The sequence below is a fragment of the Chiloscyllium plagiosum genome, chromosome 6 (genome assembly GCF_004010195.1).
Source record: "Chiloscyllium plagiosum isolate BGI_BamShark_2017 chromosome 6, ASM401019v2, whole genome shotgun sequence".
NCBI classification, from domain to species: domain Eukaryota; kingdom Metazoa; phylum Chordata; class Chondrichthyes; order Orectolobiformes; family Hemiscylliidae; genus Chiloscyllium; species Chiloscyllium plagiosum.
This window is the reverse complement of record NC_057715.1, coordinates 58,290,574-58,309,949: the sequence shown is the minus strand read 5'-3', so window position 1 is coordinate 58,309,949 and position 19,376 is coordinate 58,290,574. Positions and strand designations below refer to the sequence as shown.

The following is a 19,376-nucleotide window of genomic DNA, read 5'->3' as shown; positions in this document are numbered from 1 at the left end:
AAACTCCTACCATTGTCCTAAACTGAGATGATTGCCTCCAGCAGTTGTAATCATGTATGATGGGTATGACAGTAAATGTGGAGAATACGTAATGTCACTGGTCTAGTAAGCTAAAGAATCAAGCCATTGCTCGAAGGGCTCGAATCCAGATAATATTTGAATTCAGTAAATGAATTCCTATTAAAAGCTAGTCTAATGTTGATCATGTGATCATTGTTACTTATCTTCATTAGGGAAGAAAGTCTGATGTCCTTACCTACATGTGACTCTAAACCCACAGCAGTATGGTTGACTCTTAACTGTACCTGTGAAATGATCCACTCAGCCATCAGATCAAGGAGAAATTGGGAATGCGCAATAAATATTGACCCAGCCAGCAATGCCTATATCAAAAATAAATAAAACCAGAAAAAAATGCTGTTTGATAATTGAAATACACCACATCTTCTGATTCCCCATTACCCATGTGTATGCTACTTCAAATAGTAAAACTTATTTCCCTTTCGTAAAGCCAGACTCTCTCTGATCACATTTCTCTTTTTTAAGTATTTTGCTATAACCACCACCATAGTAGATGCAAGCGGCTTCTGTTTGAGACACGCTAGGCTATTTGAACTATAGTTTCCTGCATTCTGCTTCCTTTTTTCTTTGAATAAAGGTATTACATTTGCTGTTTTGCAACCCATTGGGACCTTCGGAGAAGTTTAGGAATTTTAGAAGTTTAGAATCTGTCCATCTATCATTTCTGCCACTTCATTTAAGCTGCATCTAAGTTCCTAGCAAAATACATCTTCACATTTTGAAATTTCAATTCCCCCACTTGTGATAAGAGGGCCAGTATTGGCTTTGGTTGCTTCTCTTTTATTCAATAGCTTGTAGAAATTCTTAATACTGTTTATGTTGGTAACTAGCTTTTTCTGCTTTGTACCTCCTTAGCATTTGAGCCATTCTTTGGCTCTTAGTCTGTCCAGTTCTCTGACTTTTCACTAATCTTAGATTCATCGTTAACTGTCATATTTAACCATTCTCTCACAATAGGCTACATCCTTGCTGAGTGTATTAAATGTCCCCTCTCAAGTCTGCCATTCCAATTCTTCTGTCATACCTTTGAACATAATTTTACAGTCGACTGTAGCTAGCTTTGCTGTCTTCTACTCATAGTCACCTTTTATTTAGGTTTGAAAGCACTTGTAATGGATCCACAGTCCTTCCTTGCCAACCTAACCAAATCCCTCATATGATTACTATCCACCTAGAACCTCTTTTATCATGAGGCTATTGATAAATTCTATCTCATTGCAAATTGCCAGGTCTAGGAGAGCCTGTTTCCTGGTTGGCTCTAGATTGTACAGAAGGCCTTGTATTAACTTGTTTTTCATATTATCTTTATCAGTTTGATTCTCCTAACCTGCACCTCATCACTCTGCATTTCTTATATACCATGTGTGCTGTGTTCTTCAATGTGACTATTTAGGGTGGGTGGGGGGAGTCGGTCATCCCTGTAAACTAGTATTAGAAGTGACCTCTTGCCTTTTTTTAAACTCTGCCAATTGGTTCTACATCTTTGCATCTTTTTTACACCATAATTCAGATTCTTTGAGCCCAACATATCTGCACTGGTAAACATCTTGTTTGAATTTAAGGCCATTTCTCTGTGTGGTATTCATGTCATAGTTAATTAACAGAGCTGCTCTGCGTTCACTTAGTTGCTTCTTGTCATTCTGCTGTATCAAATACTCGTCAACATTGATCACCTTTTATCCATGTCACTGTCTATGCAGCTCCCTCTTTCACAGTACCTGTGCCCTATGAATCAAACCTGATTTCTCCCACACCAGTCTTTTAATTGCACACGCCATCTGGATCCTTACCTACAGACACATACATCTAACCTCTCCCACCATTACACCACTATTCTTTCCCCCTCCTTGAGTGATTTTCTGTGTCATTTTCGTTGGTCATTTAGCTCGTGCACCTTGTTACTTTTGTCCTCATCTAAAAAAGGTAGCATGACCTCAAAATCCTGTTGGACAATTGAGGTCTGAGGTTCCTATACTCTTGCCTTCTATTCCTTGAACTGCCTGACTTGCAATCTCATTTTCCTATTCATGCCCACTGACCAAATTAGAAAACATTATATTAAGAAGTACGATTGCCTCCCAAATCAAAGTATTCAGCTAACTTTCCATCGGTCTAATGTCGATGTTTGTAGCTCACTGTCCAGCTAAATTACTGAGCTACAGTCAGTAATACAAACATTTGTTCTGGATCACATTGGCAACCAGAAATGCTGTCATCCTGCAAATGTGGTACTTCACGTTCCCTGCCTTCTTTAATGTGTTTTAAATAATTGATAATTTATTCTATTTAGCTATTCTCCTTTTACAAATTTTACTTGGATAGTGCATCTTATTACCGTTACTACCAATACAACTTAGTAAATAGAATAAACTTTTACTATTTAAAAAGCAATTCAAAACTTTTTTTCGCCCTCTAATTTCCTACTATTTACACACATCCCTTAAAGAGCAGTTATGCACCAGGCAAGCATTCACCAGTTTTCCTGTGAAGTCACTGTTCACACTGCACGAAACAATTTTCAGCAAGCAGCTTGTCTCTTGTCCTTCTGACAGCTATTGCCTATTCCAAGGTTCTCCTCTTGCCTACTCCTCTAAAATTCTATGCTGTAAAATTCTATCAAGTGGGTGATATCTTGATTGAGATTATGAATAAATCCTGGTTGAGTGTTTTGAAAAGATTGAATTATAAAACGTAACCATCATTCAAAAGCACCATGAAATAAACTGCAAATATTGGGAATAAAAGTAGACTTCTAAAGTATGCAGGTCTGATAGCATCTATGGAAAACAAGTTAAAATACAACTTTACATCCAAAGTGGTCTATATATTTCAGCATTTTCAATGGTTCTTGGTATCAACTTCTGACAGATGGTTAAAAACTGTTTATTGTTTGAATGCTAAAGATTTAATGAGTGCAAAAAGGAATTATGAGAAAATATATTTCCACAAAGGCTTAATGCATGTTTCCATTCTAAATTCGAATGTTAAATGGTTCGAAGTATTTTATTTTGTAACATTTTTATGTTCTTTTTCCTCTAGATGGCCTCACTTGCTTCACAACATACAACCCCTGATTCAGCAGTAAACCTTGGACATGCCAAATTACATGTGCCAATCACAAAGGTTTCACCTATGCTTTCAATAGGAACAGGAAAGCCAACTCCAGCTACAGTCAGACCCTTGCAACAAGAATCAACAGAGTTAGAAAAACTCCAGGCACCAAATGTCAGTGATACCAAAGCGTCAAATAGAGACCCTCGGATAAATAGGCTAAGTCAACAGTCAACTCATTCAAAAGATCCTGTTAAAAAAGAAAGCCAACTCCAAACTGAGAAATTAGAGAAAGCAGGAAGCAAAAGAAATAGCCCAGCTGGAGGATCTTCTGAAAGGGCAGAAAGTCAAATTAGTTCGTCAAAACAAGAAAAAGATAAAACCAGTGAGAAGTTGGTAAGGAAGGAGTCCAAAGGTTCAGAAGGAAAATCTAAATTGGTATCACCAGCGAAAAATAAGTTGCCTGTTAAAAATACCAAAAAAACAGATACAGAGAAAGTAAAAGTGGAAGTCAGTAAAAGAGATCCAAGATTGCGCAAGTCTTCTCAAGACAAGACTGATAAAGTAGAAACAAAAGAGAAGAGGACAAATGTTGAAAAAAAAGAGGATGATCAAAGTAAAGGAGCTGAACGTAAGCCTTCAGCAATAAGAAATAAAGCAATTAATGGCATTCTGTTGAAAAATGAAAAGGATGGAAAAGAAGTTGGAAAAGATGCTTCTAAATCTGGAGGATTCAATTTTAGAACACATTCGAGATCTTCAAGGTCACGGTCTCCAAGATCACGGTCCCCAAGATCTCACTCACCAATATCGCGATCACCTGTGTCACGCTCTGCCAGACAAAGAGGCCGATTGTCACCAAAGAGGCGGCGTGCAAGTGTTTCACCACTTTCTAAAACCCAGGACAAAGAGAAGTCTGTAAAGAGACCCCTTTCTGATGAGTATAAACAGAATACTAATAACTGGGAACGTCGAGATGTTAGGAAAAAAGGCAATACCAAACCAGAAGTAAGAGACCCAAGGAAATTGAAGAGAACTCGGGAGGATAGATGTCAAGAACAACAGGTTGCACGGCCTGAAAACAGAAATTCTCCAAGATCGTCTCCTGAGCCAAAAGAAAATGTAGAAAACTGGCATGACCAGCCATCTGCAAAAAGATGGAAGTCTGGGTGGGAGGAAGCTAAAAGGTAAGTTATGAATGTACAGGACCAGAACAGATTACTGTTACAAATGGTTGTTACTAATCTCTTGACATCCATTGGTCATGTACTTAACAGGAAAATAGCCAACTTCACCTTGAATGTTTTCGAAGTATTGTACTCTACATAGTTCTGCGCTGAGTGTCATTGGTATGAAGTAACTAAGTCTAAAGCTGTTCATTTCTTCCCACACTTGATTTGTTTACTACTACTCAGGAATCAGGTTTCCTTTGCTAGGTTAGTTAATTGAGACAGTTCACTATATCAATATTCCTTAATGGAGTGGGGCGTTTACCGAGCCACACTTTCCACTTCATTCTCTCCTGGTAGTTCAGATCATAGAATCTTGCAGAAGAATGCAGACAGCATTTGGCTGCTGATATGCTGCCCTTCTAATGAACTATCTAGTTTATCCCACCTATTCGCTCTTTAATTATGTTGCCTCTTAATATATTACCAGTCTTATACTTCAAAGTCAAATGTGCCCAGAATTAGCTTCTGAAGTTTGTTTTATTTCTTCATCTTTACAGCCAAGAAATTGTGGTGTTCATGTCAGTCCTGGGATCCTCCTTAATGCAGTGATGCAGCTTTTGTGTTATTGTGTGTGTGTGTGTGGAATGTATATACATTTACTAGGTTTTATTACCTCATGTTTCATTATATCTGCCATTTATCAGTCAGTTCATCCCAATTCCACTTAATTAATCTACAGTTCGACCCAGTTTGTTTCTTAAATCTCCATCACCCACACTTGTATTTTGAGTTATTAGAATATGCACCTAACATTAACGGGCACCTATGGGATGAGGAGTTTACTGGTTGATCAAGTGGTTCACATAATCAATTTGAAGATGCACAATAAGACAGAGAAACTAATGCATGGGGTATGCACATTACTGTTATACTTTGTTTACAGCTTAAATGTCTTATTGCAACTTTGCCAATAAGTTTTATTTAAGGCAAAGAGCCTTCTCATTCCCAGCCTCCAGTATTCGAGTTATATAATCTTTCATGGTTTGAGTTCATAAGAACCCAATTAAAACAGTTTGCTGTATAGTTAGTGTAAACAAAATGCTAGATGTTTACATCTAAAGAGAAAGTCGCATTTAACAGTGTTTCTTTATAAATGTTGCCAGACCTGCTGAGTATTTCCAGCTGTGTCTATTTGAGTTCCTGCAAGTGCATCATTTTCTTTTAGTTAAAAATTGCACAACTCTAGGTTATAGTCCAACAGGTTTATTTGGAAGCACTAGCTTCCAAAGGCTATACATTCTGAGTGTGATCTTGACCTCCACAACCACCCTGATGGAGTGGCGCTCCCAAAGCTAGTGCTTCCAAATAAACCTGTTGGATGTAACCTGGTGTTCTGATTTTTAACTTTGTCCACTCCAGTCCAACACTGACATCTCCAAGTCATTTTCTTTTAATTTAGTTGATTCCTCCCAACATTATCTATCAAGAATTGAAATTGTAATTGTTCTAACTACCCTTGAGAAAGCCTTCACCTTCACTCTTTATTACTGCATGATACAACTTCTCTATATAGTATGTTTGTGAACTGTCTTCAGGAATTGGGGCTTCTGATAATGGCTACTGCCATATTATGAAGTAATAGTACTGTCAGTTGTGTACAAGCCATTTTAGTTGGTTTCCAAGAAGTCTGTAAATATATGGTTGAAAGCTAGAAAAGGAGGAAGATTATTTGTTTTTTGGGGATGTGCTTAATGAAATAAACTTCGAGGTTATTTTATCTCTAGTGCTCTAAAGGAATCACTGCAACCAAAATGTTACATGTCAAATTAACAAACAAATATGTCAATATTTGTTTTATAGCTTGAAACAGAAACAAGAAACTCCTTCACATGGAAAGTTTCCTCATCAACCGAAGGAAGTATATTCTGGAAGTAAAGGTATTCTGTCACCTCGAACACCAAGACAGCAAAGGATGAGTGTTGATGCAAATTTACAAATCCCAAAAGAATTGACATCTGCTAACAAGAGAGATTTATTGAAAAAAGTAAGTAGAAATGTATTAACTATGTCTTGGTCACCTGTTAAGTTGGTACACGTCAAATGTTTAACAAAAAATAAAGTTAGCCAGTTTGTGAAAAGTAGTGTGTCATGCTAGAAGAGCACAGCAGGTCAGGCAGCATCTGAGGAGCAGGAGAGTCGACATTTCAGGCAAAAGCCCTTCATCAGTTTGTAAAAAGTGTCCCCCTTGTTCTCCGTCACATAGTTATGTTACAGAAGGGGTGAGTGAACAGTTGAAAGGAGGTGGAAAATTTCCATGCCTCATCCAGTGTTTCTTGATAAAACTTCTGAAAAAAGAATGTTGATTTCCAGTTTCCAGTAAATGGCTTATTTAGAGTCATAGAGATGTACAGCACGGAAACAGACCCATCGGTCCAACTCATTCATGCCGACCAGAAATCCCAACCCAATCTAGTCCCAACTGCCAGCACCTGGCCCATATCCTTCCAAACCCTTCCTATTCATATGCTCATCCAGATGGCTTTTAAATGTTGCAGTCCTACTAACCGCCACGACTTCCTCTGGCAGCTCATTCCATACGCATACCACCCTCTGCGTGAAAAGGTTACCACTTAGGTCTCTTCTATCATTCCCCTCTCACCTTAAACCTATGCCCTCTAGTTCTGGGCACCCCCACCATAGGGAAGACATGTTATCTATTTATCCTATCTGGGTCCCCCATGATTTTATAAACCTCTATAAGGTCACCTCTATTTAGTTGATGTCTAAATGAATATCAGGAAACCTTGTACAGGTCATTCTGCTATAATGTGTGTTTTGTTAACGTGAATTTGCTGTAACACGATTGGGGGCACTTTCTAAAGCTTAAATTTGTAAAATGTGTTGGCTGTCAGGCAATTACATTGCCAATTACATTAAGCGCTGTTTCTAAAGTTTGATTTTTCTATAATGCGAGGTTGTACAAGAACATGACTAGCATGTTATAGAAGAAGTACCTGTACCTGTACAGCAATTTGTAGTCTGACCTTTGAATAGTGTGCATTATTAGGTAACCTGCCTTGTACAATCACTTGGAGATTAACCATTTCCGGCAAGGAGCTTGTTCTGTTTTGTTTTTAAGCAATAGTTACATTACCAGTTTATCAAGCATTTTACATGGTCATATATAGCAGACCTTGATTGTACAATTCTGCACATCCAACTTTCTTGATGATTCTTGTAGCTAGCTTAATGCAGTAAATCGGAATAGATTGGAGTTGAACATGAGGTAGTATGAAGTGAGCCGAAGGAAGATAAAGTATTTTGTAAATGATGAGCTAGTAATGATTATACAAGATCAGTGGGTCAGTCTAGAACAGTGGGCATGATCTTAAAATGAGAGTTGTAACATTTAGGTAATGTGAAAAAATTCACTTCATATAAAAGGTGAGAAGAAATTTAGAACGCATTCTAAAAAGCTGTTGTGGCCTACGCCTGCTGAAAGTTTCAACAGATTAATGGACCTTTAATTAAGCAAGGGCATTAAAATATAGGGAACCTAGTCAATGGTAAGTTTACATTCCAATATACTTAAATTGTTGTTTTATTCAGAGCATGAAATAAATTAATATATTTTTGCTAAACCCATCTAAAATGTTGGGATGAATGAAATCAGCAATCTTTTTGTGTAAGAACTGTGAAGCTCTAGTTAAGGAATGAAGACGCTGGGTGTTTTACATAAAGTTGAGAAATATTGAAAGCTACTCTAGTTAATATCACCTGAGCAAGAATGTGATAAATGTATGTAAACTACGCTCTTTATAGGAGGACCAGATTATTGAGGGAATATAACCTAACAAGATATGTGATGTTTGGTGTAAGGTCAGACATTGATGAGTCACGAAGAACTTTTGCTTTGGACTGAGGAAGATATAGGTTACAGAAGTCTTGCTCTGAAATGAGCATTGCTTTCTTATGGGAAGAGTGGTTGATGACCGTTAAAAATATAGACATTGTGATTCTAAAATGCTCATATTAGAAAGATAAACCTCAGTAGAATGAGGAAAGCAACTTTTTGTTAGGAAATGTAGTGTATCATCAAGTCAGTTGGCATCTCAGTGTTTTGCTGAAAACTTGACAAGTCATTGGCTTAATGTTTAAGATTAATGCAATTGGTTATGTTTTGGAAAGAATATTCCATATTTGTATCCGTACCTTGCTGGTCTGCTCTTGATGCTCAGAACTATTTTCCCTTTCTCTTGTGATGACTCCTGTTTAGTTGTCATCATGGGCAGTAACAGCACTGCATTTTTAATTAGTATAGGCTTTTTGAGCAATCAGTTATCAGTGTGGAGACATCATGGTGTAATTTTACATTTTATATCAGTGAATGTGCTGTGAATTAAAAGAGAACTAACCCATTTTCTTCAGTGTCCAGGCAATGCAAAGTTCAAATTCACTTGCTGTTTTGTTTCAAGTTCTATTTTGAAACTATAGTTAGTTATGGCAAAATATGTGTTTTATTTGTGCTTGGCTTTTCATTTATTCAAGTTTATAATATTGTGTTTTTGTAGGCAAATCAGCGACTGGCAGCTGGAGAAATAAGTTACGATGAATTTCTTGTTGTTGCTCATCAAATCAATCAGCTGTTCCAGTATCAAGAGGAAAAGAGTAGATCTAGTGACTGGCAAGGAACCCATGTTACTCCCAGAGGTTTTAAAACTGAACTGAAAGGAGAATCTCCATTAGCTAGAACCCAAGGTAAAGGTACACCATTATCTGAAGCAGAAATGAGCTATCTTGAGCACATGTCTAAATTAAAAAGAACCAGGGTTCAGTTAGAACAATCACATGAAATAGAACCCCGTTGGAAAACAAGAGAGGCTCATAATAAAGATGTATCAGGTGATCTCTCGCTTAGTAACAGAGAAGATGGTGACCAGGGCAGTAAGTCTCCAAATGTGGCCAGCCCTTCATATTCATTAACTGAAAGGCATGATACAAGAGGTACTTGTCAGGAAAGGAAACTTGGAGAGAAAAGAGAAACAAGTGAGAGTGGACGTGGACATTACAGTGAAGGAAGGCATTCTGAAAGAAGAAAATTGTGTGACGTCAAGCCTGCAAGACGATCTCCTGCTGGTGATAATAGACAGTTGCATGAAAAACATTGTGATCATGTATCACCGCTTCGTCAACGTATGAATCCTTTAGTAGATGAGGAGAGAAACCAAAGTAACGTACGGGATAGCAAAAAACATGTAGATGAGAAGTTAATTAAACAAGTGAAAAGTTCTCCAAATCCTGAAGAACGATACAAAATAGATTCTAATCATGGAAAGTTGTGTAACAACTGGATAGAACCCAGGAACGAACACCTTAAAGATCAGCGACAGGGGTCGAAACATCAGCCTGTGGTTGAAAGAGACCTTCAGGAGTTTGGTCCAAGAGATGGACAAGGTAAATTTAGAAAAATAATTGATAGTTTTCTCAATGCACTTGATAAAATTATTCTTTCTCTGGGTCACAATATACAATTACCAGTCACTAGCAAATCAGTATCTTCCCCAGAGGTTTATGAATGCCTCTATTGTCTGTGAAAAGAATAAAAAATATGCTGTTCAAACTAAAGTGTGTGTGCTCAGTACATTTTTTTCTTCAGTATTTAAGGTTTTATCCACCAGTTTAACAAGTATAGCTTTTGCAATTTTTAATTTGTATTGAAGCGCTAACACCAGTTGTAGCTGTTCTTTATTCAATTGACAGTAGTAGACCCAGAGGAAATACTACCAGCAGTCATTGTCTTCTGATGTGTGTGCAGTTCAAAATGTTATGAGTGATTAGGAGTGAGAATCTGACTGAAAATAGAGTATTCTTGATTTACTACAGATCCTAAATTCTCAAAGTACTACTAGAGCTCCAGCTAAGATCAGCTAACCATATAATTGGGGCGGCACGGTGGTTAGCACTGCTGCCTCAGTGCCAGGGACCCAGGTTTGATCCTAGTATCGGGCGACAGTCTGTGTGGAATTTGCACATTCTCTCCGTGTTTGCGCAGGTTTCCTCAGTGTTTTCCGGTTTCCTCCCACAATCCAAAAATGTGCAGGTTAGGTGAATTGACCATGGTGAATTGCCCATAGTATTCAGGGAGGTGTAGTTTGGTGCATTGGTTAGGGGGTAAATGTAGAGTATGGGGAATGGATCTGGGTGGCTTATTCTTGAGGGTGGTGTGGACTTGTTGGGCTGAATGACGTGTTTCCACACAGTAGAGATTCTAGGATTCTGTGAAAATTGATAGTGGTACAGGGCCTTGTAAAGTATCTCCATGTTGAAGTAAAGTCAATTTACTCACTGAACCATGGGAATTATTTTCCACATCAACAGGCTGCAATACGTTCTCATACATATCTGTATAGGTCCACTTTTTGCTACTTTCAGGTTTTGTGGTTGGCCACTTGCACTGGAGTTTCTGGGCAGGAATTCATGACGCTATTTTTGCTTGTGCTAATGCTTTATCTGCGAGTACTACCTGTTGATTTTTCCATGTCTAATCTTTGTATGTCAGACTAGAGTAAATATTTGCAGTCTGGTCCACCTTTCAAGTATCACAGATGAGCTTGATTAATGCCTACATAGGCATTTTTCAAGGTCGTTTAGTGGCTAGGAATCAGATATCAAATCATAGATTTTGCCAACTTTCTCTCACCTCTTCTCCCCCCAAACCCCCACTCCACCACCGTCCATTTTGTAGGAAATGAGCATTGAAGCCAACAATCATGTCACCAATGCTTAGCTGTCTTTGTCCGCAAGAATCCAATAAAATTCTTAATAAGGAAGTTTAATTGAACACCATTACAGTTAGAGGTGGTAATATTGGATAATTATTACCAAAATCACTTGCATGCTCATTGGTTTGTCCTAAGTTGAATTTGTGTGGCAGTAGATCCCCTAGTTAGGCTGGGATAGTTATTGTGGAGAACAATGTGTTGCTGGAAAAGCGCAGCAGGTCAGGCAGCATCCAAGGAGCAGGAGAATTGACGTTTTGGGCATAAGCCCTTCTTCAGGATCTGCAGTCCTCACTTTCTCATAGTTATTGTGCAGTCATGCAGAGACATCTTTCCAGAATGGTTTCAGAGTTCTACTATACAAGTGAGTTCATGAATTTTCTTATCGGTTCATAAACTTACTAAACTTTAAAGCTAATGAGTTCACTAAGTGTTGCAGATACTAAGATCAGATACAGCTGGGTAACTGAAATTAAGCCTATCAGGTTAAAACATATAGAATCGTTTTATTGTGGCAATAAAATTGACTGCTATTATAGTAAAGTAGCAAAAAGTCTTTGAATACTTTCTGGGCAGGAATTCATGACGCTATTTGAATCTCAGAATCCTATCTGGCCTGAGTGTTTCTCTAGAAATGAATGATTCAATGTAATTTCTCTTTTAGCAGATATGAAAAGAGAAGAATCAAGATCTCATTGTGACCGTCATTCAGAGGAAAGACCTTATGATGCAACCCAGAGAAGCAGTGGACTAGTTGAAAACACAAGGTTAAGATCTGGGGCACATGAAATACCTCAGAGATTTAGAGAAATTGCTGATAGACCAGCGCAAGGAAAATCTGGTTCTGGAAGAAATCTAGAAAAATTGAGAACTGAAGAACCTATTGAACCGGATAGGACATGGCTCCGTAGTAGAAATGGATCTCCAAGCTGTGATGGATGCATTGCTGGATCGAGAGTAAGGTTACAAGAACCCCCTGAACAGGTTATCCAACCAATTGACGGTGCCCCTGAACAACCATGTCGTTGGATTGAGGGTATTCCCAGACAACCTAATGCACACTTTGATGGTCCAGGTGGTTCCCGTGTTGGACAGCCTGGTGCATGCTTTGATGGTCCACACCGAGGACTGCCTGGTGTATGCTTTGATTGTCCAGGTAGTTTACATTTGGGACAGCCTGGTGTGCGCTTTGATGGCCCAGGTGGCCCTCGCTCTGGATTGCGTTTCGACAGTTCTCGCCCTAGACAGCCTGGACCACGTTTTGATGGTCCTCGTATGGGACAACCGGGGTTACGCTTTGATGGTCCTCGCCCAGGACAGCCTGGACTGCGCTTTGAAGGCCCACATCCAGGACAACCTGGGACGCGCTTTGGTGGTCCACACCCAGGACAGCCTGGTACATGTTTTGATAGTCCATGTGGTCATCCTGGACAGTCTGGGATACACTTTGAGGGTCCACAATCTGGTCCTCGCATTGATAGTTCACACCCTGGGCAACCATGTGGTCACTATGATAGTCCAGGTGGCCACCCAGGTCAAACTGGCACACGCTTTGGCCCACATTCAGGTCAGCTTGGCTCACAATTAGATAATCCTGGAAATCATCGAGGGCACGCTCGCTTTGACCCACACCCCGGGCAGCCTGCCATTCACTTTGATGGCCCTCATCCTCGACAGCCTGGTACACGCTTTGATAGTCCAGATGGTTTAGGTCAGCCCTGTATGCGATTTGATGGGTCCCAACCTGGGCACCCCAATATGCGCTTTGATGGCCCAGGTCCTCGTCTAAGGCAGCCTGTCACATGCTTTGATGGTCCACATCCTGGGCAGCCCAATACACACTTTGACAGTCTTGGTGGTCGTCCAGCACAGTGTGCAGTGCGATTTGATGGCCCACAGATTGGGCAAGCTGGCACACATTTTGATAGTTCAGGCAATCACCCTGGACAACCTGCAATTCGATTTGATGGTCCCGCTGGAACTCGTTATGACATTATTTCTACACAACCTGGGACGTTCTTCGATAATTCTCGTGGGCCGCAGTTTGAAGGCACTTCCATGAATCCTGATCCTAGATGCAGTGTTGCTGGTCACTTATTTAATGGTCATCCACCAAGTTCACAGTATCAAGGGAGAGTATTTGATGGACAGCCTGGACCCAGATTTAATGTGCCTCAAGGATCTCATTATAATGAATCTGCTGTACATGGAGCAACAACGTTGGCTAACCCAGCCTATGGGCCCACAGGTCCTTGTTTTGAAGGTCAGACATCAATACCTCGGTTGGCAGGACCCCATAATAATGACCAATATGATTCAGCATGTGGAACTTTTTACAACAACAACCTTCCTGCATCGTTACCTGAAAATATGCGTCAATTGCAGCCTGTAAGTATTAACACATTAATTCTTTTATATGGGAACATGTTCTGTCAAAAACAAATTGAGAATATTATTTGTTTGTTTCAATATTTTGGATATGAAGGAGTAAAATTAATTTCACATTACCAGAACTTACAAATCTGGGCACTGCAGCAATTGTGGGAACTGTTTAACCAGTAGATTTAAGTTGAAATGCTTTTGTGCCATAAAGTCATAGTCAGACAGCATGGAAACAGACCCTTTGATGAAACCAGCCCATGCCGACTAAAGAAATTCAATGATTTGTTTCAATGGCACGTTACTGACCTGTTAAAATCAGCATAACTGATTTCCCCCCTATGATTTGGGTAGGAAGGTGCTCTTTCATGGACATCCCAAAGCTCTCCACAATCAAAATACTACTGGAATTTGCAGTTAATGTCAATTTAATCTTTTAAATGAGGCATTGAAGAACTAATGAAATTGTATCCAATACCCTCAGGAGTGGAGGGTAGAAATCGAAAGAAAAATAACAGACTCTTAGGTGAAACAGCATAAATTTAAGGTGTGATCTCCGGATATTTTCATGATATAACTTTATATTTATTTTCCAGGTTAATACCATGACTGGTTTTTCTCACAATCCAATTCCTTTTAGTCAAAGCCAGCAGTACGTAACCCCCCAGTCTTCTGTTCCGGTTTCACAGATTCAGCAAGGTATGGCTTTTCTGCTGATGAATTGAACCAATTAATTTCTTCTGCTTTGATTTATGCTTATTGATTTCATTCATAGTAATTGGCAGCCACGTCTTTGACTGGTAATATATGTTAATATCTACAAAATCCTTTTGCCTCCAGTGCTGTAGAATGTTATTTCCTCTGAAATTCCAGTATTTTTCATAACTGACTGGTTTGATCCATCCATTCATGTTTCTTCCCTTGCCACAAGCTGTACTTTCACTGTTTATCTGGTAATTGTTTGAAAATCTGCCACAGCTTTTCTTCACACTATGACATTACCTACCAAAGCGATCTATGCTCGCCTCCCACTGACTATTTATATACACAAAATCCATCTGTGGTATCAGCCAAAAACATGTCAGATCCAGTTCAACGCTGAGAGCTTTTCACTGTACGATTGTGTCATGTTCGTCAGACATTCAGGATTTCCTCAAATTAGATACTGGGAACAAAGTGACATTATCCTGTGGTTCACGACAAACTCAATTCCTTTGCCACTGACTCCTTGTGGTCACTGTTGGAAATAAACTGACTATGCAACAGTAGTATTCTGTTTAATTCTCAGCTGAACTTCTAAACCAGTATTCTTTACCAAGATTGTTTATTTTCACCTTTGCAGTGCTATTGGCCTATTCTGTCTCAGCTCATCCACTGAAACTCTCAACTACATCTTTGTTTCTTGCAGGCTCAACTATTGCAATTATTTTACCAGCGAGCCTCATTTTGTGCACTGTATAAAAACTGGAACAAATCTGAAAATTGCTACAAAGTTTTTTTCCTCTATCATCCCTATGCCGATTATCTATGTTGGCTCCTGGTGTGGCAACACAGTTGAAAATGCTTATACTTGTGCTTACAAAGTATTTCAAAACGTGTTTTCTGATTTCTTTAACCTCCCTGCTGCAATTTGCTGAGACCTCTGCATTCTGTTTTGAATTTTCACGTTTCATCATTTCACCATTTGCAACCATGCTTTCAACTACCTAGTTGTTGACTCATAACGTTCGTGGCAAGAATAAGCTCAAACAGGAGAATGCTGGTGGATGGTGATTATTTGGACTTGTATTCAAAGAAGCCAGCTGTGTGGAACAGATATATGGAGGGAAATGTCTGAATCATTATAGCATGAGGGTTTGTGCACTTCAAATATACACAAACTGTCTGACTTGCCCTTAGTGTTGTTTTGTTTAGAAATTTTCCAGAATGTAATTTTTATGGTAATAATGAGAATGATGTTCGTATTGTAAATATTGCATTAACAATTTATTGTTCAAGAACTCTCTTAAAATTCATGTTCATGGTCTGAAGTCTTGGTTTTGAATAGCAAATAACATTTTAGTGCTGATAAATTAGTGTGGTCATGAAGTATCTTGCTACTGAGCTTATGTTGGATTTTTGCTGCCATTAAAATTGATGTATTTAAGGAAAATGCTTGACTCCATTCAGTCAAGAGCATTAACATGCCTTTTTTGTAATCAAAGTATTTTATAACATCACAGGATCATCTTTTGCACCTTTGGATAATCATTTGGGGCAGTTGGATGTTAATGAATTGTTTTCAAAGCTGCTTTCGACTGGAATTCTAAAGCCAAATCCAGTAGACTCTGCTCCAACACGTAAGATGTTTTTGTAGAAATTTTTTAAACAATGCATTATATCTTGTCTTTAGAAAGCTTAAATCAAGGTGTAACTGTTTTATTTCAATGAATTTAGAGTCTGATGTGGTTCCAGAAGGTGATTCTCAGGTTCAAGCAGCAATCGAAGATGATGAGGAGGAAGAAAATGAGGAAAACATTCCAGATCTTACTGGCTTTCAAATTGAGGAATTAAAACAGTAAGTAATTTCTAACTAATTCCTGACTCTGCTTCGCATTCAGAGAAACTGATTTGAAGATTGAATTCTCGTCAAGCTGAAGGAGATCTGATCAAAGCAATCATAGGTTAATTTTCAGTTCAGCTTTCAAAACAAATATTCTGACCATATGTTACATTGATTCAATTAATGATAGTTCAAAATTTATTCTTCCTTATTTGTTTACTTAATAGATAGTTGAAACATAATACATCTTTGAGATTGGTGACATGTACTCTTCACTACCCAATAAACACACAGTTTGCTTTGGAAACCATTTTTTTTTTTGCAGTGAATAACAATTAGATTAATTCAGGAAAGAAAAATAATTTATTCAACTTTCATTTTGTTGATTTCTACATAGCATTTTGTGAATGGTTAAACATTTTTAAAATTATGAAACCAGTTGAGTTTTTAACTTAGCAGTTAATGCTGACTGCATGCCATCATGCAGCATAGATGAATATATACCCATCATACCTGGAAAAAAAAGCCCACTTAGATTGACTGTTCTTTCTCTACAGCCATGCTGGTCTTTTCAAACCACCTTTACAGCTGTTGGTTGAAGTAAACCTAACTTTTGAGTAGCCTTGATCAACTCACCTTCAGTTCAATTGATAACAGACTTAGTTTAGATATCTTGATTTTCGACTTATGTGCTTGAAGAGCAGTTCTGCAACCCACTGTCATAAGAGTATTTTTGTGACCTCAAAGCTGTTTTGAACTAATACTGCTCTAAGTTTTAAGTTTCATTAAAAGAAAAGCCTTAAAAGTTAATGACTTTATTTGATACCCATGTAACAAAATTAGGATTCCATATATAACTGCATGTCAGAGAGTCAAACACAAAATACAGAAAACAATCAACAATGCTTAAGTGAAAGCTGAAATGTTGTCAGCATGATCACAACCTGTTTGAAATTATCTGAAATAAATGAGGCTTGCTTAATTTTGTTCTGTTGTTACCAATCAATTTCTCTCAATAGGGTCTGCATGCTAACTTCCAACGTATGTGCTTCCGGACCTTTATTAATTGCTTCAATGGTACTTCAAAATAAATTTAGGGCTGTTTTTATATGGTCCCAATTAGGTATAAGATTTATATATTTTTGAAGAATTGAGGAAGAAAGATGTGCTTGGTCTTAGAGATGTTTGACACCACATCCTGCTTCTGGATAATTATCTGTGCAATCTTTAACTTTTGATTTCACTGCAGAATTGTTCTCTAAGAATGACATGTGGGATTGGCTTTCTTACATTAAGAAAACAAACCATCTGCATTGTGAAGGTTTACATTGCAGTTCAGAGTGGGGAAAAGTTAGCATGTTCATAGTTCTACTTCTGTAGATTGTCTCTTAAGTTGAAATTTAGTCATCAAATGTAATTGAACTCAGTGTACACATTCTAACTGAAAGTTACAGCCTAATGTAATTTGGAGAATCCTTGTCTCTTTTTCAAAAACAAATGGGAGATCATTATTTATTGGCACGTGAACATTAATTGCATTCAAAGAATTAGTGAGGAAATTATTTGCCTAGTTCAGTCCTTAAGTTTGTGCATATGCAGAAACTGTAAAGGATGTATGCTTTATATTAAATTCTTGTTTCAGCGTAAGTAAAATATCTGTTGAAGAAAGCAAACGTGTGTCTGATTTATGATGAAGAGCTTGAAAGTACTGAGAAGTCTCCAGCATATAAAAGAATTGGGATGAACAAAGACCTCTAAATGTTTTGTCCAGAAATTGAAATAACTTTTGTATTGCATCATTATTGAGCATTAGATGTACTGTTAATTTATCTTAACAGGAGATACGATGGTGTTATCGGTCGACTATACACGGGAATTCAGTGTTACTCCTGTGGAATGAGGTTCACAGCGTCACAAACTGATGTTTATGCAGACCATTTAGATTGGCATTATCGTATGAACAGAATGGAAAAGGATATCACTAAGAAAGTGACTTACAGAAAGTGGTACTACAGTTTAACTGTAAGTTTAAATGTACAAAGATTTTTGTACTAGCTGATTTGTAGCACGAAACAAGTGAAGGCCATGTAAGACTACTCTGAGACAAATAAAATTGATTAGAGTATAATTGGACCAGATTGTGAAGAAGCAGATATAATGTGAGGGGAAGAATGGGGATTGGACTAGAAAAGTTTTTTAAACTGGCATTGACAGAGAGAATGTCAGATTACATTTTTATAAATTAGAAAATATAAATGAGGTTCTCTACAACTCGGGACAATTAATGTAACATGAGGTGAAACACTCCCTTTAATTTATGTTCTAATTGGATACTTAAAACCATGCCTCCCACTGAAGTTTACGTTTTAAATTTTAAAATGATTGCATTTACAAGATGGTGATGTTTAGAATTGATCAGATCATCCTCTGAATCTAGGTGCCTTTGGGACTTGCCTTCAAAACCAATATTCAGTTTGAACAAATATTTTGTGCTGAAGGTATTTAGAGATGTTGTGATCCTTTCTTCATTTAACTACCCCTTTATGAAGTTTACATACAACTTTAGTTCTGTACCTTTTTGCCACCCTCTGGCTTTCTCCAGCTTTTCCAGCCTGGGCTATCTTCTGTTGAGGCACATTTTATTACCAGCCAAATGTTTCCATTATTTAATTATACAAATCCAGGAAAATGTTTTATTGCAGGTTTTGTTTTTGTGAGACAGCTCTTGAAGGAACAATTTCCTTCCCTATGTACTGTTTGAGCCCACTATGTACATGACCTGGTGAGGAGGCTGAATTTAAATTGTCCTTGACCACAATAGAGTTCTAAGTTTTTGCACACAGTTGAATCACTGTTTAATTAAAAACAGTTTGCTTGATGAAGATGAAACAGCCAATTACAAGGTTTTATTGAGTGAAAGAAAGAGTATTATTTACTAACCTTAAGGAAAATAACAGTGAGATTAAGCAGATATAAAATGTAAAAAGCAGACAATTTCTAGCATGAAAAGGAAAATCAGGAACATATGTTTAGTATCCTGAGAGTTTTGTTAATGGATGCCTGCATCTTCAGTCACAAGATTTATAGATGACTGAGTTTCTATGAAAGGAATATTCTTCCAATTCATTTTATCGGTGGTGTTGTTTTTGAGAGACTGAGAGAAAGCTCTGGTTAGGAGAGGTAGATCTAGGGCTGCTGTTACAAATCTATTATACATCTCTCTGCTTGAAATATATTTTCCTTTTTCTGTTTTCACATCTGGAATAATTGTTTTCTTCAAGATGGATAATCTGTAGGAGTTTTTCATCCCTGTATGTAAAACATCTAAACAAGTTTAAATCAAATGGGAGGTGAGATCTGAATGACTGGTCT

General features: G+C 38.0%; 1 protein-coding gene across 4 annotated transcripts in view; it reads left to right on the top strand.

Annotated features, from left to right (window-relative positions):
* pcf11 (PCF11 cleavage and polyadenylation factor subunit) overlaps positions 1-19,376 on the top strand; it is a 38,401-nt gene that overhangs the window by 13,618 nt on the left and 5,407 nt on the right. The window contains exons 5-12 of one of the 4 annotated variants that reach the window (XM_043691646.1): positions 3,121-4,319; positions 6,165-6,348; positions 8,876-9,062; positions 11,751-13,471; positions 14,059-14,161; positions 15,685-15,801; positions 15,899-16,019; positions 17,843-18,026. In XM_043691646.1, coding sequence (XP_043547581.1) covers positions 3,121-4,319; positions 6,165-6,348; positions 8,876-9,062; positions 11,751-13,471; positions 14,059-14,161; positions 15,685-15,801; positions 15,899-16,019; positions 17,843-18,026 — 3,816 coding nt within the window. Of the gene's footprint in view, positions 1-3,120; positions 4,320-6,164; positions 6,349-8,875; positions 9,759-11,747; positions 13,472-14,058; positions 14,162-15,684; positions 15,802-15,898; positions 16,020-17,842; positions 18,027-19,376 lie in introns of all 4 variants that reach the window. The other 3 variants (XM_043691645.1, XM_043691644.1, XM_043691643.1) reach the window with 3 other exon arrangements.